The 24,998-nt window shown below is 43.2% G+C and overlaps 2 protein-coding genes across 2 annotated transcripts in view; both read right to left on the bottom strand.

Moving 5' to 3' along the window:
- nrd1b (nardilysin b (N-arginine dibasic convertase)) overlaps positions 1-1,400 on the bottom strand; it is a gene marked incomplete in the record, with an annotated part of 20,639 nt that extends 19,239 nt beyond the window's left edge. Inside the window, 2 exon segments of the mRNA XM_042221110.1 lie at positions 204-407; positions 1,213-1,400. Coding sequence (XP_042077044.1) covers positions 204-394 — 191 coding nt within the window.
- Positions 1,401-2,327: 927 nt separating this feature from the next.
- Positions 2,328-19,208, bottom strand: rab3b (RAB3B, member RAS oncogene family). Its single transcript, XM_005922926.2, has 5 exons — positions 18,970-19,208; positions 16,422-16,646; positions 10,028-10,146; positions 9,825-9,949; positions 2,328-6,657 (listed from the first exon to the last, which is right to left on the bottom strand). Exons 2-5 carry the CDS (start codon positions 16,644-16,646, stop codon positions 6,473-6,475), a joined length of 654 nt encoding a protein of 217 aa, XP_005922988.1. The 5' UTR covers positions 18,970-19,208; the 3' UTR covers positions 2,328-6,472.
- Positions 19,209-24,998: the final 5,790 nt, after the last annotated feature.

The raw sequence follows: 24,998 nt of genomic DNA, 5'->3' as shown, positions 1-24,998 counted from the left end.
GGGGGGCAAAACAAAGTATTTCTAACAGTTCACTGGCTGGAACACTTTTGTTTCAACCAATCACAGGTAGGAGTTCACTTGTGAAGCAAACACCTGAAATGTGAAATGGAGGTCTGTGGGGTTAAACTGTCAGTTGGACTCAGCAGTTTTCTGGTTGCATTTGAACCCTCATCATGGGTTGAATAAATGCTTGTGTCACTCACCTGTATCTCTTTGGGTCACTGGGTGATTTGACGATCTCTGGGTCTCCCTGGTCGTCTACAGTGGCTCCTTCCTCCCCGTCTCCAGCAGCCACCTGAGCCCTGGCGCCCTCTGGGGGCGGAGGCTCACCTTGGTCTGGCGCAGATGCTGGACTGGCAGCACCAGCACCACTCGACTTGCTGGTCTGAGGCATTTTGGAGAGTCCTCTACAGTGAGACACACACATTAACAAGTTATCAATGACTAATTCACTGGAAATAAATGTATCAGCGCTGACTGTGATAATCGGCATAAACTGGTCACTTTTCTTTAGGACAGCGTGGGAGAAACATGAATCCAGACTGTGCAGATTTTATTTAATCATGGATGTTATTGGAATCACTTCATACATAAAACTAAACTCCTAATTTACAGAAAGAATCAGCATCAAGTAGCCAATAATAAAATACTATATATAGATTAAATGAATGCCGAATTGAAGAACAACGCCTCCTGCTTTGAAAAGTACCTCGGGTTTTATTTCAGCAAGTAAGGGTTTTCGGTAAAAGGAAAATATCAGATTTTATGAGGGAATTTTGGTGACTCGGCATCGTCTCTCGCGAGAACAACGTTGAACGTTAACAAGGATTTAAATTGAGCGGAAGCTCATGTGAAATCCAGTTTATTTAACTGCTAGCTTCCCCGTTATGAAACTAACGGAGGCACTAACGGGTTGACCGAGGCAGCAAACTCCATATAACCGCCGACGGCGTCTCCGCAAACACACCGAGCTCCGTGAGCTTCAGGTGGAGGCTCTGCCGGCTCGTTTCACAGCTAATAAATTCAATATACTTTAATCCTAGCGGTTAGCGGACTGCTAGCTACTCCAGATACTCGGAAGTAGCGTCAGCCAGCCGCCCGGGCTGGGTAGGTGGAGGCTGTGTGTCCGTCAGCTGGGAGCACCTTCACTTGGACTCCAACATACGGACGATAGGAGCCGTTTTTACCTGCCAGGAGGAATAAAACACTCACCTTCGTCTTTGAAGCCGCCGAAGTTTAAGAGAAGTAGCCCGGTACTACCCAGCTGGTCAAAACAAGGCCTCTGATTGGCTGAGGTCACGTTAATCACAGAAGACTGGCCGTCTGATTGGTTGCCACTAATCGAGCTGTAAAGCTTGTGCGAGAAACATGCTGGGGAAGGGGGTACCGGTAGTAATATAATAATTAATAAATTATAGATGCCTCCTGTTTGTCACAGTCTCGGTTATTGTTGTCATTAAAATAAAGAAACGTTTGTTTTCTTAAGTAAAAAGTTGCATCGTTTGGGCTGACTGTATTTTGATTTGATTTGATTTTTTTAACCCTGCGAAAATCCACAGTTAAGCTGTTACAGCAGCCAAAACAATAATGCAGATAATAACTACCACGTGTGGTGGTTATTACTGCTGCTTCACAGCAAGAAGGTCGTGGGTTCAAATCCATGATGTTTCTGAGATTGTTCTGTGTGGAGGTTACATGTCAGTCCGGGTACTCTAGCTTTGTCCCCATAGTATGAAGTTGATGATTAATAATTAGACTTGAATGGTTTTCTGTCTCTCTGTTAGACCTGCCACAGGCTGGTGAGCTGTCCAGCGTATACCCTGCCTCTCGCCCTATGTCAGCTTGAATATGCTGCTTCTCCAGCAGAACTCATTGACTGATAGAACATGTCCATCATTTTGCTACACACAGTGAGGGATCTTGGCTTCCCTAGGAAACAGAGCCTGCTTCTCTCCTTCTTATGTCATCCCTCCAGTTCAGCCTGTTGTTGATGTGAACACTCAGATACTTCTCCAACACACACTCACACCCATCCCAATCTTCGTTCTGAAGCTGACCACCATCTCTCTGCTTTTATTCACATTCTTTACAGTCCTCCTGGACATCACTGATATCCAACCTCTGCAGAGTTCTTCTGTAGGTGTTGTGACCCATGAGAGGATTATGAAGTGAACAGGAGTGGTACAGCAGACCCCTGTGGAGCAAACTGCACAGAGGTTCGACACAACTTTCAGAACTGTTTGCAGATTTATGTAATTTTTAAAAGATTTTCTGGTGACGACTGCGTACGTATGTATTCTACCAAAGAAAAGCGACACGCATTCTGATTAAAGATTGTGATTTTTATTATACTAAATCTGATCTATAATATACAAACATTCACAATATTTTGTACAATCACTTTGTGCTTCTCCCCGAACAGGAGCAAACCGTAAGACAACAAGTTTACAGGAACTCTCTAAGAATTAGTCCATGGTTACACTGCAGAAAAATAAACTCAACACCAGGATCAGATCTACCTCTATCATTTACAAAGTCACTTAGAAAATAATCATATGAAGACGATGTCCATGTTATTGTAAGTTCTTATCCATATGAAGACACACGGCAGGGAGTTACACACCAACGTGCGCTGTGGTTGCTATACAACAGTTTGGCAGGATATAAGTTTATCAGAATATTTAAGAACAAATGTTTCTTCAAGTCTTCCATGAACAAACGCACTGGATCTCAAAATATCACAAGAACCCGTACAACTGAACACGCGATAAATATCATGATACTCAACACGAACACACACGCACACACACACTCATGTAGGAAACACTGCAAACACGGCGGCTGTGCGACTACACCTGCTAAAGGGGGCGAGAGACGTGCTCTCCTCACTCATCAGTTCCACTCACGTGTGTGCGTGACTAAAAATCAGTCTCCGTGTGGCCTTGGCGGCACGGTCGCCGGTGCAAAAGCTGATTGCCACCATGAAGCAGGGCTGCAGCGCTCAGTGTGGCCCGGGCCAGGGTCTCTGATCCTGATCTCCTTTCCTGTCTTTGTTCTTCTGTGATTTTGGAAAAAAGCAGACATGGAAGTCAAACCAAAACTACAGCGAGCACGCACTCCAGCACTGGCCAGAGGCAAGACCCTGGATGCTTTTTACTCTTCTATGACTCGTGAATTCTGACTCAGCTTCTAGCAAAGTGCAATTCAAACAGGTTCACTTCACACCTGAAGGTTGATTATTAGTGTGAATGCAAACACGACTCTTTCCACTCTCATTTTCCATCTCAGATTGTTTCATAATAACACCAAAAGAGCTCCGAGCATGTCTCCATTTGTCTGGAACAGAATTTGTATGTGAACTAAGCCCTTATGAGCACGCTCACACCACCAAAGGGAGTGGATGATCATTCAGCTATGACGGTCAGATAGTCGTCAGTTAACCTCAGAAACAAACCTCCTGCATGTCGGTTACTTTGGAGTTCCTGTTGCTGTTTGCAGCTTCCATTAATGTGAGTCCGCTGGCTTGATCCTGAACCAGAAAAGCTGTGTGTTGGTGCTGAAAGGTTTGACTGCTGCAGCTCTGGGTTGTGTCGTCAGGTCTCAGTGGCTTTAAATAACTCCAGTCTTCTTAACTCGTGCTCTGTTTCTCTGTAATTAAAGCTCAGAGGTCAGAGAGGTGAATCCAGAGCTTCGGTCCCACAGGAAGGACAGCGTTTCAATTTAAAGCATATCTCATTCGGGGTCATCACTGATTCTCTGCCGTGTATTTAAAGAATCTCACGGCTCTGTGAAGGCAGGAACTCTGCATCTCACTTCTGAGCGCAGCCTTACATTACAGCAAAATGCACCTGAACTCAGGCTTCAGCAGCCACACCCACACCGGGCTTTAGAAATAAAAATGGCTCTGAGGCCTCTGATTCCTTGGAAGTCTTGGACCCCATTGGTCCATTCAGAAATCCTTCCACACCTTCACAACACAATGGAAACAGCTGGTACAGGGGCAGACGTTTTGGGGCTTCCTGTCAATGAGAAGAAACACTGACTGAAGGCTGGAACAGTGAAGATCTGAAGGACTGCTTCATCAGACAGAAACAGGAAGGTTGTATAAGCTATGAAGGACATGCAAAGAGAGCTGAAAGTCAAGCAGCATCACGTTAAGTCCTGCAGAACATCAAACTGAGGGCAGCTGTTGGAGGCTGCAGATTAGAGGACAGAGATAACAAACAGGGATTGTTTGTGCTCCTGCACACGCTCACATCAGACTTATATTTGTTCTGTTTGTTGTTAATAATCTTCCCGATGCAGACAATTTGAGTCAGAGTTCAGAGTTTTTTTTTAGTGGATTGTTTGCACATGCTCAAAGAGCATCTGTGTATCTCAGTTTGGTTTTCACAGAGTGAGCAGAGAAAATATCTTCACCTCTGGGATTTAGCATCACTGAAACCAAGACTGAAATCATCATACAAACATCCATAAAATCACAATGCAGTTTCAGCTTCATTTCACACCTGGTTACAGGTGTCATCAATACTCACAGCTGTTCATCCGATATGACTCTTGAAAGTAATGATTTAATCTGAGGTTTTACAGATCAGAACTCCCAATGGAGGTTTTTTCTTGGATGTAAACTTATGTGTTGTCTCAGTAATACTTTGTTTTAACACCATTTCAAGTGTTTTCCTTCTCATTGAAGTTTCTGTAGTTATCTTAAGACCCTGTTCAACCACCAGGGGGTGCTGTCTCTTCACCTCTGACCCGGCTCCTCTGACCCGAGCGACTGGACTGCAGCCCTGTCAGAGTTGTGCGTTGGTGGTGCAGCCTTAAAGCGTCTGTCTGAGTAAGGCCAGTAAGAGTTTGTGGGCTATAGGCATGTTATATCAGAGGAACTAACGCTAGCTGTAGAGAAGCAGCATGAGTGATGACTCAGAGGAGGACTGTAAACACATGAGCAGCTGTGGCGTTGTGCTACACTTTGAGAGGAAAGGCAGTGCTGTGCTGACCTGTGACCCTGCTGACATCACACTCCAACTAAATGGGCATTTGGCGTGTTTGAGACACTAAACTTGACCCGCAGTGTTACTCAGTTAGAGGCCTGCTGCCTCACTGCACGTGTCATTACAGCACAGAGCAAGCAGGTGTCAATCATCGCGTCTAATCTCAGGCAGAGTAAGAAGATTCACCCTCGGTGTCCCGGTCAACATCACAGTGCTGCAATCAAAGAGAGCATCTTCAGGGTAACAAAGAGAAGCCGGACGGCATCTTTGTGATGCATGCGAATGAAGCACACTTCTTAAGGGGTGTCCACACAGGAAGTGATTCACTCATCTTGCATCATTTTAATGGCAGCTGGATTATGGCTGTTCCTGGCTGTGGTTGCTTAGGTAGCCCTCTGATGTATTTACCACCCCCTGATATGTCAGTCAGAGGTGTCCTTCACTCCACTGGTAGTTGCTTTAACCGCTCATCTTTAAGTTAAGGAAAGTTTAACTCAAGAGCCACCGACTTTGTAGTGGTTATTTCTCTGCACTACAGAGTGGCACGCAACGGCTTGCAGAAAAAAGCCTTTTACTAGTGTTAACAATCATCTGCAGTTTGGTCTCTGCAGCAGCTGGACTGGATGGATCCTATTGTCACTCTGACCTGCAGTGGTTTCCTGCTGGATGTTTCACATCTGTGCAGCATTCTGGATCAGCTTCTGTTGGATTCGACTTTCATGCTTGCAAGAAGTTGAGTCTGTGGTTACCAGCTGTGCAGCTTTTTAGACATTAATTGTTTCCACCTTGAAGTCACACCAGCACAGAAAATGCGCAGATCTAATCATCCTGTTGGAAACTCCTTCAGTGCATTTGTTTCTTGGCGGAAACAGTCCACTCTCCACCCCTGACTCACAAATTCCCCCCACTTACCAAAAGTCTTCCTCACAGTCCTGACCTCTGACTCCTCACTCCACAGTAAAAGGCCTCTACTTCACACACATGAATGTCAGCATTTCAACTAACACAACTATGAAATAAACCGTGCACGCTCATCATCAGATGCTAATTATCCGTGCGACAGCTAAGAGAACGAACCGGAAGTACCTGATGTCACTTTTTCAGCCTGTCTGTAACTGTGTCACTCTCTAGTATAATCAAGCCTTTGTTCTTTTTTTTTTGTTTCTGCATAAGAGAAAAATCTTTGAAAACAGTCACTGGTCACAGTGATATCACCACCAGCAGCACAATAACCTTTTCAAGCACGCCAAATCCACATTAGCATGGAGTACGCTGACAGCTAAAGGGCCTCCCACGGACACTTGGGATGGTAAAAGTGGTTATATAGATGTTAGTTAGCAGGGCCTGGAGAAGGAGTAGTAATGGATGGCCGCTCACAAACATGAAGCAGAGCGAGTGTGCAGAGGAATGTTACAATAGATAATCTATATATATTTTTTTCTTTTTCTTATTTTGAGAGCTTGGGGTATGACAGACGATCAGCAGCACTTCTGAGGTAGCTGGGCAGGTTTGTCGGTCAGTCTGGTGGTCTTGGAACCAGGAGCTGCCGGCGCCTCTACGTCCACACGCTCTGACATCTTCACACAGATGATGTCCACCAAGCGCTCGAACACCTGCCGCACATTGATGTTCTCTTTGGCGCTTGCCTCGTAGTACTCGAAGCCTGCAGGAGGAAGCAGAAGAGCTTTACTTAAAAACCACTGCAGCAACATTTAGAGGCGTCGGACTCAGTGGATCACATTAGACTAGTGATAAACGAAATGCTCCTTTATGCTGATGATGCCATGTTGTATAGCTCATAAGCAAAGTGCTTTTAAACTCAGTGGAAATGTCATTGTCCTAGTGCTTTATATGTCTGAATTCTCTGAATTTTCTGTTGGATTTTATTATTATAGCATTTTGAAGTTAGTTTGTGGTAATGCAGATGTGTTTTCATGGATATTTGTTTTAGTTTTTAGGTCGTACTTAGTTTCAGTTCACACTTTCAGTAGTGTTTCATTATTTCTGTGTTTCTGGTTCTGTTGGGTTTTACTTCCTGTCTGTTGATTGTCTTGAATATGTTTAACTGTGGCTTATTTCCCCCTTCGTCTAGTGTGTGTAAACAGTCCTGTCTCCCTCTGTGTTCTTGTCAGATTAGGTTTTTATCTGTGCTTTGTGTTGTGCTGCCCTGCATCTCCATGGGTTTTCTTTGGATTGCAAAATTTTGGATATTCCAACAAATAAAGGCTTTCTTTCAACTACCTGCCTTGGTGTTCTGGATTTGGACCCTTTCCAACACCTCCACCTTCCAATTTATGCAGGAAAACAACTTTCTCATGGGTTTATTTCTTTAATTTAATGAATGAAACATAAAATCTCCTTTCCTTTCCATGCTGATGACAATGCATTGTATTGGTCAGATGGGGTGGCTGTAGCTCAGGAGGTAAAGCAGGTCATCTACTAATCAGAAGGTTGGTGGCTTGATTCCTGACTGCTCCAGTCGGCATCTTGGGCAAGACACTAACCTCATCGTGCTGTCTGACGCATCAACCTGAGTTTGACTGTTCAATAGAAAACATTTATGTCATGGTCTCCGTGCCTGCCCGGCCGGCCCCACAAGGCTACATTTGCTGTTTTGGTTCTCTCTCCCTCTCTGCCTGGGCGGGGCTCACTGTGGGCTCCCGCCCTTGGCCCACACACCTGACAACAATCACCTGTCATCACCGGGAGCACTATTTGAGGCTGGAACACAGATCCTCTCGTCGTTGGATGATTGTACTGCTGACGTTAGTGTTTCTCGCAGCTGCTGAGAACTCGTGCTTAGTAATTTGAGATTCGTGATTAGTTTGTGACTTCCCTTCTCTTCTGCTTCAGACCTTCCTCCCCGGACCTGTGACCTCCCTGCCGTGTGGACGAGTGTGAGAGAGCTACCCTGTGATTCCCTGGAGTTTTGGATTCCCCTCACTGTATATACTGTGCACTGGTGCTGTAAATAAACTGTTTTTGGAGGCGTCTAAACGCTCTGCGCCTGAGTTCCTACAACCAGATTTTGACAATTTAAGCACATACAACATGTTGTATGAAAGGCTTTGAGTGCTCTGCAAGAGTAGAAAAGGGCTATATATGAAAGATCATTTAGATATATGTTTTTACTAAGTACATTCTTGAATATTAATGCAAGAGGAAAGACAAAAAACCCTGAGAATGAGATGGAGGCGCTTACTGGAAAAGAACCAGAAGAGTTTTCTTCTTTTAAGCTGAGTATTTTCACTTCTAGCTTTAGAGCTTTAGTAAGATAGATGCTGTTTATATTGAACTGTAACTGTTTATATTGTCTGTTTGCTTTATGAAAACTGTTGCCATTCAGCTACGTGTCAATGTCTGCTCTAGTTTTAAAAATGAAAGGGAATACACTCCATATTTGATACCAGAGAGATCCTTAATATAATAAAGCTTAAAGTTTGGAGAGCGAACATTGGTTCATGTAAGAGCTGTCAGACAGACACGAGGTCCTACTCATTTCTTTTCGAGTAGGTTTTTCCCGTGTCATGGAAATTATTTTCTGTTTTTTTTTTGTTTTGTTTTTTTTAAATCAGACTGTGTGAGAAGCAGACACTTGAACAGACGCTTGTTTAGCTGATGTGGAGAATCTGATTCACTCTCTTTCTCAGGCTACATGAAAGGTGAGTTAAACAGTTAATAGAGCTGCAGCAAGGCTCAGTTTCAGCTCAATTATCTGCATTAGGACAGAAAGCATGAAGAGTGAAGCATCTCATCCCATATTTGTGTGTTTAAGGTGTTTCAGGCTTTCGGCTCAGTGTCAGCACAGCTCTCTGATGGACTGACCTCAGAGCAGCTTTGAATACACGTGACCTGAACAGAGGGCCCTGAATAACACCTGAGCTCGTCTAAAAACATTGGGAGTGAAGTCTGATGTCAGTAAAGTACAGACATGATAATGTTTATTTCTATTTTTCTGCATGTTCATTATTGATCATATGTAAAATTAGGCTGAAAAAGTTTGAAGGTGTTTTCATGAGTGTGCTTTAATTAATAATAATTTTCAGGCTAAACACCATCAAACAAAGGAAAAATCAATGCTGGTGCTCTGAATCACAGTTATTCATTTCTTTGTTCTGCAGTCAGCACACGGTGTGTGAAAATGAATTCACGTAGGGTGGTGCATTAATAAAATCTATCAACAATAAAGTGCAATGCTGCTTTTACTGGAATAAAAAGCTACTCGCCCTGTCAGTGCTGAGAGCCGCAGCTTTTACCTGCTTTCATGTTCTTGTTCTTCGTGTTCTTGTGCATAAAGAAAAATTAAAGCTAAACTGAGTACTTTCTAAATGTTCAGACCAAGAAAAAGCAAAAATAAAATGAACTTATAATCAGATTTCCTCCGACAGGTATAATTTAAAGTTCTTCGGCAGACAGGGCTCACCTGGTGAAAACACACCTGTTTGCAGAAACCATCCCTGTTAGTCTGAAGGCTCCTCCTGCACTGCCTTCATGCTCAGGTGTTTGCAGGTAAATGTTAGATAATATGAGGAAGGGGAGGGATTGTGTGTATGTATTTTAATCACACTATGGGTTTTTCTACTTTTTTACTACATCATACATACTACATGTCCCATGAGCCTCAGCACAGAGTTGCCGAAGGAAGAGATGAGCCATCCCCTTTTCTTTGAATAGTTAAACTAAATAAGCACATATATATAATTTTCTCTTTAGGTTCCTTTTTGGGGCCCTGAGGCAGTTTTTCTCTCACTGCAACCATCTCAACTAAAGAAGAAGAAACGTTTCTTCTGCTGTCTGTACCACCTGAGGTGAAAGAGAGCTGAGTCTCACCTAGCTGATCAGCCAGGTGTTTTCCCTTCTCAGGGGGTACCACTCTCTCCTCGTCCATGTCGCACTTGTTGCCCACCATGATCACCTGGGCGTTATCCCACGAGTACGTCTTAATCTGCGTGGCCCTGCAAACACACAGCAACATGACCTGAGCTGAGTTTCACTTTCTGAGCTGAATCACAGGCTTCCAGCCAATCACCTACCAGTCCTGGACGGCGTTGAAGGATTCCTCGTTGGTGATGTCATACATGAGAATGAAGCCCATGGCACCGCGGTAGTAGGCTGTGGTGATGGTGCGATAACGCTCCTGACCGGCCGTGTCCTGAAAACAAACACAAAGCTAGTCACATGACCAGAGATGGGCACGCGTTAGTGTAATCTGATTACTTTTTTTTTGTGAGAATGTCTCATGACAGTGACGTAAGCGAGTGCGACGTTCGTGACAACAGCTGTGTGCAGATCAACAAGGGATCATATATGGAGTGCGGGAGAGAGTATGAGCTTGCAGCGTTTAAAGCGTGGAGGTACTGACCTTACTTTGAGTTTGATTTCGTAAAAAGTGACAAAAACATTAGCGTCCGTTGTGCGTGGGAAGAAAACTTCCCCTTATTAGCAAAAAAACCCCTAAACTTCCAAGCAAGCACCGAGTGTGCTACGACGTAATGGGAAATTCACAGAGAAACTCGCGGATTCTTCCACTGACGGCTGTGGCACACCTGCACCAGGGTAAACCTCCGCCTACCCCACTCCTGCTTTACAGGTGAAAATAGAGCAACAGGACCGCTAGTCTTTGATTTTATTTATTTTCTGCTGTGTTTTACTTGCATCTATTTGAAAGAGTGAGTGTAAACACAAAAAAATATTTTATTTTATGTGCTGGAATGTGCAGAAAATAGGTTTAAATATTAAACAAATTTCTTCCAGTCAGAGAATGTTGCATATAATTAAATGTTTGCTTGATGCATAAAGTTAAAAGATTAAAACTAATAAAACAAGTTTTAAAAAGAGACTTTTCCATTTGATTACATTTTGTATGATGGATTATGTAGAAAAAGTAGAATTGGGCTGAAATATCTATCGCTTTTTTACCTATTCAGGTTGTAAATCATGTTTTTAAAAGTAACTAAGTAACTAAGTAATTAATTACTTTTGAAAATAAGTAATCAGTAAAGTAACGGGATTACTTTTTGGGGGAAGTAATCAGTAATTAGTTACTGATTACTTTTTTCAAGTAACTTGACCAACACTGCACGTGCCAGCTGCAAACAGACTTTAACTAATCAGCAGCCTCCAAGTACTAAAATCTGCAGTTCTTCCAACGTCCAGCAGAGGCTCCAGCAGTGAGTCAGCCCCTTCAGACTCCGATGTTAAAGGTTTACAGCAAAAATAAACATATTTACAGCTCGATACACAAGCTTGTCTGGTCTCTATCGATAATTTCCCCCTTTATAACAACAGTATGGGGGGAGTGGTTTTAGCACTCGCCTGGAAAGTTTGCATTATTAGAGGCGTGGCCTCTTTGACTGACAGGTAAATGGTGACACAAGTGGCTGTAGCTGCTACCAGTCAATACCTCTGGACCCTGTTTGTGCTGTTAGAGCCTTTTTAATGACATTATGTGACCAATAATATGGCTGCTGTGAGGTTACTGTACTAACAGACCATCTAGGAAGTAAAATTCTAGGTATCTGTGTCTTTGTGATATACCCATACAGTCTGTAGATGCATACTGATAACAAGAATGTTAGCTGATAACTTAGCATTCCAGCCTCTCGTCTGAATATGGTCTGGAAACAATCAAACAAAAACAAAAAAAAACAGCACGGTGAAGGCCGAAAGTAAACTCCAAAACTTCCAGACTTCGTGGCTGCATCCATATTTAAGGTCCACTCTATGAATCTACCATGATGAAGCCATCAGTGCTGAAGCTCCAGAAATAAAGCTGTAAAAATGTCTGTAAATCTGCAGGAGAAGAAAAAGAGAGGAAGACGCTGGATTGAGACACAGCGGGGAAAAACTCCTGAAACAAACATCCTCACAAATACATAAACTACACAGCAGGTTCATTATAGATAATTTGTTTGGAACCTAAAATATGAGTGCGTTGATTCAGCTTAAGTGTTTCTTTAGACACCTGCTGGGTTTCTGCAGAAGCTCAAAGGCTTGAAAGAACAACTTCTGAAGAGTAAAGGGTGATGAATAAAAGGTTCGTTTTTAATATTTAAGCAAAACAGTCATTCAGCTAACGGCATCAGCATCCCTCCCTGTGCTAATGTATATGTGTCAGTGCTGCTTTAATAACTCTGACTTGTGATATGACAGATTGAATACACATCATTACTGTGGAAACTGAAGACGATCAATAAAAATGATCTAAGAAAGCACCAGAGACTCTTTCAGCTAGTCTCAGGCCATTGATCTCTGCAACAAGCAGCCGGGCCACAGTGTGACTTTCACGCCGCCGTCCTCCACCACTTCATCCTCCGTATCACTACAGCTGCCCCGAGTCACTCTGCTAATTTTAGCTCTGACTCAACACTTCCTGATTCTGCCTTTATCCGGAGAGACACAGCGAGAGCTCGTATACGATTAATTAATTCAGACTGTGGAGTGTGTGTGTGTGTGTTTACGATTGAGGATGATCAGCCTCAAAAATATGCAGACAGCTGAAACACTCCCCTACTTCCTACTCCTGTATGACACTAACAGAGCCAAAAAGTCCAAAATAAATATCACGTTTTATTCCATAAGACCTGAGGCCATAAACTCATCAGAGGCTTGCACTGAGCTCGGCTGAGCGGGAGGATCAATCTCCTCTTAAACTTCTATCCAATCACACTTTTGACAACCAGAGGTGTCGCCCGTAGTGACTACATTTGTCTGTAAGCAGAGCCAGTGATCTAAAATCTGTGTTAACATGTTGAAGTTAACAGCCATAAACTACACCTCCCATGATGCTTTGGTCATAGCTCTCCATCCAACAGTTTGTGTTCAGTCTATTTTTACTCACAACGATGCTTTCAGTTTGAATCAGCTGGCTTTGATTGGCTCCAATTATGTCAACAACATACACACACACACACACACATGCATGCACACAAACACCTTCTGGGCCCTTTGTCTCCCGCCAGGTCTCAACCTCTCCACCCTGAGAGCTCCTTTTAATTGCCACTAAAGTCAACACAGTAACGGAGTGTGTGTGTGTGTGTGTGTGCCTGTGTGTGTGAGCGTAAAGGGCCGCTGCCATGGCAACAACATCACCACTGATAAAAGGAGCTGTGAGTGTGTTTTTGCTGCAAGCAGAGCTCAGTCTGCTGATCCACTTTAAACGCATGCAGCTGATCATTACTGCGCTTTATGAAGACGTGCGCTCTGTCACAGCACGTTCAACATTACAGCTGACGTCACAGAATTGTAACGTTTCGTCGCAGTGTATTAAAGCAGCGAGAGCAGAGACATTAAAGGACGAGGAGACACATCACTGAACCCTCTGAGAGATTCAGCATCAGCAAAGAATGGAGGTACAAGTTTAATCTGCAGGGAAAAGATGCTTTTTAAACTTTAATTTGAAGGAATAAACAGACAATTTTACAAAAACTCCCCGAATGGAACAAGTAAAGGCTAAATCCACATCAATCAAGCCAATCAAATAAAAAACAGAGCAGGAAGCATCAGTGCGATCTGCAGCGGCTAAAGATTCGATCAAACCTTAGATCAGCGTTGGGCTGTCAAATGAACATCAGATGATGTCTGTGGTCAGTTTGTGGAAGGTTTCTGATTGTTTTGGTGTAGCATGCATGAAAGCTGTGGTCTGATCTCGACTTAATGTGAGATCATTCTATTCATGCAGTTTTTATTTATGGACATGAAAGCAAAAAAAAAAAAAAGTTAATTTCAGTAATTCTTCACAATAACTGCTCCAGTTCAATTCAGTTTTTTTCAGACAGCACCAATTCACAGCAACAATTGCCCGATGATGCTTCATAGTGTAAGATAAAGAGAAAACACCAACAATCAGATGATCCCCTGTGTGAGCAGGACGTGGCAACAGGAGGAAGAAAGAACTCCCTTTGAACAGGAAGTTCAAAGGGATCACATAAGATCCGATCAGGCAAGTGCTTTAAGGTGTTTCCGAATTTCTGCTGATTGGTGAAAAGTGCATCTTCAAGCAGTTTGGCTCTGCAGCTCAACATCTAAACCACATGGAGTATTTCCAGTATTTAGAATGGGTCCGCTCAGTCAGCATCCTCCTGACCCATCAGGACAGCGTGTTCTGCCATACCACAAAACCTCACCATGAACAGGTTGAGGAACATGGTGCGTCCATGGAGCTGGCCCGACTTCCAGACTTCCCGAATGGCTGCAGGTGAGCAGACATCCATTTCCCCAACAACATTTTCAGCTGAAAGATGTCTCTTAGAAAACCTTTCATCCTTGTTAACAGCTCACTTGGTGCTGTGTCAGCTGAGATGCTCAGCATTGTAAGAGGAGCTGATTGGCTCACAAACTGTGACTTTCTCTATGGTTCATCTTCAGTTTTGCACAGAGATGTATCTAAAAAAAGGAGAGACCTTGAAGAAAATGTGTCACTCTTCCAGCGACTGTATCTGAGCGGGTAACCTGAGGTTAACTTTGTATTTGGTGAGCTCAGACAACCTTCAGAGGAAGCTCATTTCTGCTGCCTGTATACTCAGTCTGCCATCACTGCCCACAGCTCTTGGTCATATGTGGGGTAGGAATGTGTAAGTTTGCTCACTTACAAATAAATGAACTGTCTCTATTTTTTATGATAGTTTCATTTTAATGGACAGAGACAGAATATTATTTGAAAATCCAGAAATTGACATTACATAAACGTTATAAATACATCTGTATGTTCATTGAGGGAAATAAGTATTTGATGCTCTGCGAACCAGCCAGAACCTCCTACAGACTGGCTGTTTGCCATGTGGCGAACAGATTACAATCAATCAATCAATCAATCAATCAATCAATCAATCAATCAATCAATCAAAAACTCAGTGACCATCAATCAGTCTAAGTCTGGAGCTTCATGCGAGATCTTGCCTCATGCGATGAGGATAATCATAGGAAAAGTAGTGGATCAGCCCAGAACTCCATGGGATGAGCTTCATAATGTTATCGTGTTACACTGTAATGGATTGGAATCCTCAAGGAGGCTCATGTTCAGGCCCATCTTAAGTTTACCAGTGAACACTTAAATCAATGAGATAAGGCTTGGGAGAAAGACCTGTGGTCAGATGAAACCAAAATCGGTCTCCTGCTGAGGTTAGAGGAAGAGAAATGCTGAGTACGACTCAAAGAATAGCATCCCCACAGTCAGGCACAGAGGTGGAAACATTATGCTTTGGGCTGTTTTTCTGCTGAGGGTACATGATGAGGGGGCCGATGTATGACGCCAAACTAGAACCAGAACCTCCTTCCCTCAGCCTGATCACTGAAGATGGGTCAAGGATGGGACTTCCAGCATGAGAATGACTCAAAACATATCGCCAAGGCAACAAAGGAGTGGCTAAAAAAGAAGCAAGTCCTGTGAAGCTACTAAGGCTTTGAGTTGGCAACTTGAGAAGTGAGCAAACCTGATGACCAACAACAAGAAACATCTTACTGCTCTGATCGCCAACAAGTCAACAAGACATGCAAGTCAGTTTATAATTTTTATGTAAAGTGTTTTTTGTTTTTTTTTGGTTGATATTCATCTCTCATCATTAAAATGAAACCACCATAAAAAACAGAGACTCTTCATTTCAACTGGGATCAAATCATTATTCCCCCTTTAAACTTTTCTGTAAACCAGCTCCGCTTCAGCATTCATCGTCACCACGACACACCGATAAGAAGCTTGCATTAAGTCCGAGGTCCGACTGACACATTGGTGCATCTCATGCTTTTATCATCCCTTTTAAACAACATCCTGAGATACTGAAGCAGCTGTGTGTTACGTCCCTGAATGACCATCAGTGTTGAGCCCTGAGTCTGTATGAGGGAAAGAGGTTATTGTTTGGTACCAACTTTTTAAAGGGCTGTTACAGAATCCAGGTAATGTTGCATCACCTTTCACCGTCTCAGCCCTACCTGCATGGACCCTACCACCTGCCCAGGTAAGGATGATGCAAATGAGACAAAATATAAACAAAGAGAAGTTCCTGCTGACTCCTCACTGCTAATTGACGCTACCATCGCATTCCCTGACTAACAAAAGAGCCACACAAAAAAACAGACACACAAACACAGAGTTTAAACTGATAATCTGATGATCAATAATTAATTTTATGACTAAAACATTTTGTGGTTGCAAAACCACTTCTTCCTAACAGAGGGGCTGGTTCTGAGGCCTGACACCAATGCAGGTGTCCTCTGACGTCAAAGCGAACCAGGTTTAACATCTAACCACCAGCCTTACAACTTCTTTCTATTATTTTTTACTTTATAGCTAAAAAAAAAAAAAGAATATCACAGAGGCAGAGACTGAAGACATCAATGCAACAAGACACCATGTGCATAATTTGTGACATCAGCATCTGTTTCCACAAGCCAGTTCGTCTCCGGCATCTCAGACAAGCAAACCGTCCTCACCCAGATCTGCAGCTTGATCCTCTTGTCGTTGCGATACACCGTTTTCACTTTGAAGTCAATGCCCACGGTGCTGACGAAGGAGTTGCTGAAGGAGTCGTCGGCGTAGCGGAACAGGAAGGACGTCTTCCCCACGCTGCTGTTGCCGATGATCAGCAGCTTGAACATGTAGTCGAAGTTCTGGTCAGAGCCATCCCGCTGGCCGAAACGCTGGTCTGCCTTTGCCATCTGAAGATTTGAAAAGGACAAAAGCACAAGAATCAGCAACATGAATATTCATCCAGACTGAGAGCTTCTTTTAAGTCTCACCTGAGATTGCAGAGTTTACATTTGCTTGTGTAACAGTCTGAGCATGTCAGTGGTATAAAAGCTCTTTTACTTTGATGGGATCAGTTGGGATGGGAAGAATCTGTCTGCTTACAGTGTTGTCACTCAGTTTTCCAAACTCTCTTGATTATTTAGACCCATGAATGTATAGAAAAAGGGTAAAGAAAATCCTTTAAAGGTGATTAAACATTTAGTGAAGAGAACACCTGAACAGCAGACGTCTGTGGTCGCCTAAAACTCACTCTCATGGTGCCTGAACCTCGTACAGGTATGATGCACTGCTGGTTGCTGGTTTCAGTGGTGTTTCTGAGGTGGGATGCAGAGTGTTGTGCACGCGTGGACTACAGGAGCAGATTTCATGGTGGCATGAGCGTCGTTTTAACCTAGTGTAACCAGTCAACTTCACCACCAACAACATCAAGCGACTGCCTCACTGGTGAGTCCATAACATGCAGACAAAGGAAACGTAGAATAACCAACACTGACTTCATGTTTTATTCAGTACAACCTAAAAGAAGTGGCTGAGCAGATAAAACACACAGAGGTCAGAGATCTCATAGACTTCTACAGGGCCGAAGTCTGTTTGCAGCCACAGCTCTCGCCCCCTGGTGGCCATTAAAAAGAAGGCAGCTTTAAGGCATTTTCCACACCGGCTTCATTTTTCACACCTGAAGGTGCGTTAGTCTTTTCTACGGCCTGTGGGTGTTTTCTGCACGGCATCCAGTATCTGCCTGCTCCTCCACAGAATGACGCGGTGCAATGTAAATCGTAAATAAATCGTCAAAGCTGTGCAGATGATTCCAGGTGTTTGATTTGTAGGTGTGGTTGAAGGAGCTGAATAAAAAAGGACGTTCTGGGTGCAAACATCAAGCAGATCCATCAGGAGAGGACACATCACAGCTTGGTCCATTCAGAGGTCAAAGGTCTGGAAGTTACATCACAACATGAGGAAGCACTGTGTGTAGCATGAAGAGAAGAACTGCAGGTGCAGAGGGTTCAGCCCGAGCTGGTAATATCCATCAGGTGAAGCTGAACCCGAGCCATCTCGTGCCGCTTCCATTAGCGCATGTCATAATGCAATATGATTGTTACCCCCAAAACAACCACTAGTGGAGAGCATACTGTAGATAATGTAACTGAGTACATTTACTCAAGTACTTTACTTAAATACAGTCTTAATGTACTTAATGTACTTATCCTTGAAGTATTTCTGATCTCAGCCACTTTAATTATTTTGGATGTTGTACTTTGTTTCTTCTTCTTCTGTAGATTTAAAATATAAATTAATTAACACATTAAAGGTGCAACATTAAAGTCATAAACACATTAAAGAAGCAACAATTGGTGGTTTAATGAATCAATAATCACCATAGTGATTTTATACTGGCTGTAGGTATGAATGGTTGTCTCTCTCTCTCTCTGTTAACCTTGTGATACCTGTGCAGGCGTGCCCCGCCTGTCACCCTATGACAGCTGGGACAGACTCGTCAGCTGGATAAGAAAATTAATCAATTTTATTTTATTTCTATAGCACCAAATCAGAACAACAGTCACCTCGTTGTATGGAGTACAATGACTAACACAGATGCTGCAGAGGCCAATGGAAATAGTCGCGTTTTCGCTTCTTTGGATAAAAATGATTGAAAAGTATAACGAACAAAAGAGGTTTAAACTTCATGAAGTATCATGTAAAACGTGTGTGAAGGCACGGGACCAATCAGGGACCACAGAATCACACCCAGCAGGTCTGAGCTCACGTGCTGCTCTCCTGATCAGAAGCATCACACCAGAGAGGATTATCTGATCATCACCAGGTTAACATCAGCACGCTTATTATCGCTAAATGAAAGGTGAAGTTGATGAAGGTGCTGTTTGATAATCAGAATGAGCAGCCATCCCTCCAATAGGGCCTCCGCAGGGAGGAGAAGCCACGGAGCAGCCTGAATCCCCGCAGACCAGCTGCACCTCTGACTTCATCATCACCATCATCATCATCATCCCACATGGACGTCATCAAGCTTCAGCGTCGAAAAATACAAACCATCGATTAGAGAAGGATCGAAGCCATCGATCACCGACGATGATGTGAAGATGATGATGATGAGGCTGGAGGAAAATCACAGAGATGCACAAGCCCCGGTGTCGCACCGGTGCAGGTGTGACCGACGTTTCTGGATCAGTGTGTGTGTGTCTCCGTATGTGTGTGTGTGTCCGTGTGTGTCACCTCTGCTGGGCGGATCGGACGCTCTCTCGGTGTCTCGGTGTGCAGATAAAATCCGTGTCTTCTCAGCAGTGGCTCCTGTGCTGGGGAGAGGAGGAGGCGCGTGCAGACCGGATGTTTGCTGTGAAACGAGCTGAAGAGTCTGAATCTGTCCGCGCGCAGATGCTTCACGCACGGCGGCAGGATGACATGCTGCACACAACTCCTGCTGCTCCTCACGCGCCAGCAGCGGCTCTTCCACGGTCAACGAGCGGCTCCGTGCGCGCGCAGGCGGCTCCTCTTCAACCAATCACAGCGCGCCGCTCCGCAGACGCTGCGCGCGATGACTCATAACAACGGAGGAGGCTGAAGGAGCGCGAGGACAGCAGCCTGTTGGAGCTACTGCACCATCATCATCTTCATCCTCTTCATCACCATTGTCTTCATTCTCATCATCTTCATCACATCATCATCTCATCATCATCACATGATTTTCATGATCTTCGTCATCATCATTATTTTCATAATCTTCATCACATGATCATCTTCTTCATCCTCTTATTCATCATCTTCATCACATCATCATATTATCATCTTCCTCATCATCACATCATCATCATCTTTATCACCATTATTTTCATCATCTTCATCCCATCATCATCTCATCATCATCTTCATCATCAACTTCTTCTTCATCGTCATTATCTTCATCATCATCGTCAGCATCATCATCCTCAGCAGCAGCAGGCAGACACACTTGCAGATTCACAATGTGAGAAACTTCAGCTGAGGGATCTGATCGGTTCATGCATGTGCAGGAACCACATGCAGATGGTGCAGTGCTGGTGGAGCAGGTGGAGCAGCAGGGGGCGGGGCTGGCATTTTAAAAAGAGACACAATTTACACAATGACTGAAACTAGCTCACTGAATAAACAAGCAGAACAAGTAGAAAGAGATGTGCTGCCCCAACACTTACAGAGCAGAGCTGCTGCAGCCCGTCTGCAGGGCATCTGCCTTGTAGCGCAGCCTCTGCAGTCGAGACCACGCAGTTACAACAGACCTACAACCATGCAGGCATCTGCACAGAACCCCACAAAACTGACCTCACAGAAACTATATTTTTCAGCACATTTGTTTCCTTCTACACATCATTGCCTCGGTCTTTATATGAATCTGTGCGCTCTTTAAACATTTACATTATGACACAAACTATAAGGATCTGCAATGATCCAACATTTGAAACAGAACAGGTGAAAATTCTCACCTGCCTGATGCCTGCAGAGAAACCACTGTAGAACCTGACAGTGTACCTGATGGAAACTTTATTTCATTCAAAAGCTTTTCCCGTGATTTCAGCCTTGCTTAGAGTGTATATCCAGTAGATGGCGCTGTGACTCAATTTATTCACTCAGTGCCTGGGAGCCGGTGTTGTGACAAAAAGTGTTGTAAATGACTTGTTGGCATATAATCTGCCAAAGCTTTGCCAAACATATGAGTGATGAAGGATATAAAGTCACTTTGAGGCAGAAAGGACATTCCTGTCCTGTCAGTTTTTGGCAAAAGTGACTTTTACCCTTTGAATTAAATTTTTGTTTTCATGTCTTTTCATATAAAGGATGTAGCCAACAGGGCAGCAGAAATTGCAACAAACATAACATTGCTGTTTGATAAAGATATTTGAAGTGGCCAAATCAGGTTTTAAGACCATGCAAGTGAACTGCTGTTATAATATATATATATATATATATATATATATATATAAACTGACCTAGAAACTGCTTCTCAGTTTTTCAGTGCGTGACAAGTGTGTATGAGTCACTGTCAAGAACTCACCAAAACTTTGAAGCCAGGACTCAAACTAATGATCCAATCCAGACACAGGAGCCTGACAGAGGCCAATCACTGCACTCCACCTGTCACTGCATCACTCACACACACACACACACGCACACTGTTAGGAGGAGCAGCAGATACTGGCTCTTGTTGTGGTTCAGTCAATGGCAGATGTGTCAGACCCTGTCTGTCGCTATAAATGTATCCAGTTCACTTGTTTTATTGAACAGTCTGTGTGAGAGCAGCTGCAGCACAGAGAAAAAGAAACCTGACTGAAGCTCAGCTCTTTATTTTTGACTCCAAACTTTACCTGCTTGATATTGAGCTGCATTGTTATTGATTTATTTTTAAATCATGTACAGCTCCTCAGGCTCTCCAGCCTCTCACTGCTGACCTTACTCGGCCTTTTTATTCTAACTTTCATTATTCAAAGTGCGTGCCACATACTCGACTATCGTGATGCCGATGTCATCACTTCCTGTTCATATTCAGCGTGATCACCTTTTTTTCCCTGACTGAAGACATTTAAACACATGTGAAGAGGAAACTCATAAAACACTAAAGCTTTCATCACAGAGAAGAATGTAAACATCAGACAGACACCGGGGAATCATTTTCAAAGAGTTTATTAAAGCACAGAGATAACCATGAAGCTATAATCAATAACCCCTCACCGATTTACAGATCAATACAATCATCTTTCGTTAGAAATTCATTTTTGTAGCTCAGATGATCAGAATACGATTAGATTCTAAGCTTTACGTGATAATTCACTGCATAAGAGAAACAGCCTGATTTAAAAAAAAACAAAACAACAACAACAATTTTCGAAAAGCAGACGAGTTTCTCTTTAGTCTTTAAAGCTGCACTAATCACTCAAGCCTTTCAGCCTCTTTTAGCTCCTAGTTTCGGTTCTGCAGACATTCACTGCCTGACTTCAAATTTAAAGACCAATTTTGATGCTTTTCTTTATTAAACATGGGAGAAAATGAACATCAGACAGACAAAAACCTTTATCCACCAATCACATCGCAGAGGCTGATAAATTCAATCCTATTCTACTTATATAGCGCCAAATCACAACAACCGTCACCTCGAGGTTAAAGCAATCATTGCAGCTTTAAACGAGAGAAACCCTGCAGGTTCTCGCGGTTACTGTCAAAGAAGGGACAACATAATAGACCTATGACACCAAACCACAGAAAAAGCAAAGAGCAGATAAATTTAAAAGAGGAAATCAAACCATGTTTACACCAGCTGGCCTGATTTTTACATCAATGTTTATACAATATAAGAATCTAAGTCCAGGAGCCCTGACACAGAAAACCAGACAAACTGCATGTCTTTGTGTGCAACATGAAAACCATCAGCTTATATATACATATATATTTATTATATTATAGTAATATATATGATTAAAATCTCCCAACTTCCACAGCGGAAGACCAGTCAGAGCAGCTGAAACACAGCTTGTGTCTCTGCTGCTGACTTGAAAACTTTATGTGATACTTCAGAAAATAAATAGAAGTATCTGCTTCATCGCGTTTCCTCGTTTATAAACCATGGCTCTGCGTCCTACGCGGCGATATGTAACAGACTGTCGGGTTTATAACGTTTAGTAGGATTCGGCATTCGAAGCCTGTTGTTGGCTCCAGGAGCCAAAAGCCCCGATGCACCAAGCCGAGCCCTGTTCCACCTGGACGTCCAGAGGATCGGATCTTAAAGGAAACTAAAGAGTGATTTCATGAACATTGCAGAGCTCCTGCGACATTCATGTGGGATTTAAGCAGAGGCCAGATTCTCCATGAAGCTTTTTTCTCTGATGTGGGCAGCGTGGGTTTCAGGGTCGTTTGAGGTCAGCTTGGTGTGTCGGGGCACTGAATGTGGTTACGAACGTCAGGTGAATAACACACGGAGGTCCATATACCAGGAGGAGTAAGACAGGACGGAAAAAACGCCGGTCGTAACACCCGCTTCTTTTTTTGAAGCTTTTTTTTTTAACGTTCAGATGACATCTCCGAACTAGAAGCTTCATGAGGAGATGTCAGTCTGGATCATCAGGTGTGAGCTGTGCTGTGAACACAATCACGGGGCACCTGCACCTGCGGTGTGCATCAGCACAATTATACTGTGAAGTTGGGATGTTGGTGATGGTTTGGACACAGTGGGACTGACAGCGTGAACATTCAAGTATAAATGAAGTCATCACGAGTAACATGATGCTGCACATAGTGAGTAAACGCGTCACGTACGGCCCACTGGGCTACAGAGCTTACAGACATGCAGCTTTACGTTGTAACCTGAAGAGCCAGACCTGAAGCTGCTCCAGGATCTGTTTCACTAAGAAAACCATCTCTGTGCAGAACCTCAGACTGGATCTCCAGGCTCGTTTTAACACGTGAACATAAACTATCGGGACCCGAAGGTCACCTTTAACCCCAAACACTGGATAAACAAAGGAAGAGTCCACTGTGTGTGTTTGGATCGGCAGTAAAAACTGGTGCGGGCAGGATATACAGAAATTTTCAGTGAGAAAAACGAGAAATTAACTTCTATCCTGACGGCATTAAAATGAATTCATGGCCAGTTCCTGTAACGTTTCTATAAGAACTGCTCAAGGCGGGAACGTCTGCTGGTGCAGCAGGTGGGTGATTGAGGTGGGGGTGGGGTTTGGATGACCTGTGAGGAACTGAAGAAGCGGTTAACCCTGTAATGCCAAATGTATCACGTGAAACATGACTTTGAGGCCTCTACATTTATCAGCGTGATTTTTTCCTGTGTAACCGTGATAAACCGAACAATACGTTTGTAACATTTTTGTGCAGTTGCTTAAAAAGTAAAAGTCATAAACAAACTGATATTAAATAAAAACAAGTCTGTCAGGTTTAATTAAAGATTAAAAAATGTGAATGTTTGGAGTAATTATTTCATGATCCAGGCTTTACAGGGTTAACAGCTTCTCTCTGATTAACACGGGAATGTCGACGCTGCGTTGATGGACAGGAAGTGAAGTCACAGCTGGCTGCTCGCTCAGATTCATCTGTGATCGTTCCCTGTTTAGAAGCTCTGTTTATCCTGAGGGTACCTGTGTAGCCCTGACCTCTGGTCGGACTGAAGCTACGAAATCAACGAACTTATTGCTAAAAAGCAAAAAAAAAAAAAAAAAAAAAAAAAAAAAAAAGGGGGGGTTTTTGTTATTTTTTTTTAAACAGCTGGATCTGTTTGGGGCTCCTGGACTAAAACAAAACGTTTATCTTTACATCTGGCTCCATCATCATTTTAAACATATATATATTTAAAGAGAATATCTAATAATACACTGAATGTTTATTTAACAGTCAATTATTATTATTATCATTATTATTATTATTGTTTTTATTATTGTTGATGATGGAGCCGTGCAATGGGTTTGTTTGCAGTGTTTAAACAGTTTGAGCTGGAGTGTAAAGAGCAGTTGGGGTCGTCACAGAACATTTTTTCTTATAGAAGCGCCAAAGCATGGCAACAATGATGATGACGGTGCCAGACGACAGAAGGCTAACAGCGATGATGGCTCCGGTTGTCCACTCCGGCTTGCCTGGGTGGGTGGGGTTTGCTGAGGAGACAAAAACATGAGGGCATTCTCAGTATCATTATTATTTTCACAGCTCGAACAGAAACATCCTGCTGGATGGTGATGGTGTGGTCCAGATGATGAGGCGCTGATCTGACTCCCTGACAGAAACAGACTTTTTTTAAAGTCTTACTTCTGTTTCTACAGAGCGCCGCAGAGTCCATAGAGGCGAAAAATATTTCAAATGAGCGTGTGCTGAAAGCAGAGCGCTCTGATGAGGCCGTAGGGAGGACAAGAAGAATTTGTTTAGTGTTTGTTAATGAGGCAAATTTAATTGAAGGTGGACTGTCAAGAATTAGCGATTAAACAGAACGTAGAGAACAGTCTGGACCTGTTTTCATTCAGCTCTGCTGGGAGGAGCTTATGTATGAAATGACCCAGGGATGCTGAGATATAACCCTCAGCCTGCTCTGCTGTTAGCTTTTTACTAAGACTTAAACAACCTGCCCAGGAAAGACGTCCTGTATGTGCCCGTGCTCCTAAACCAAAGTCATGTGGCACAGCTGAAAGTGAACGGGCGGCACAAACCTTCAGGAAAAAGTTTTTAAGATCATCGATTTAAACTGAGTGAAGAAACGTGCACAAGTTTGATATCTGTGGCTTCTC

Source organism: Haplochromis burtoni, unplaced genomic scaffold (assembly GCF_018398535.1).
Source record: "Haplochromis burtoni strain Fernald_Lab_line unplaced genomic scaffold, NCSU_Asbu1 Contig_61, whole genome shotgun sequence".
In the NCBI taxonomy this organism is placed as follows: Eukaryota; Metazoa; Chordata; class Actinopteri; order Cichliformes; family Cichlidae; genus Haplochromis; species Haplochromis burtoni.
This window is presented reverse-complemented; position numbering and strand designations above follow the sequence as displayed.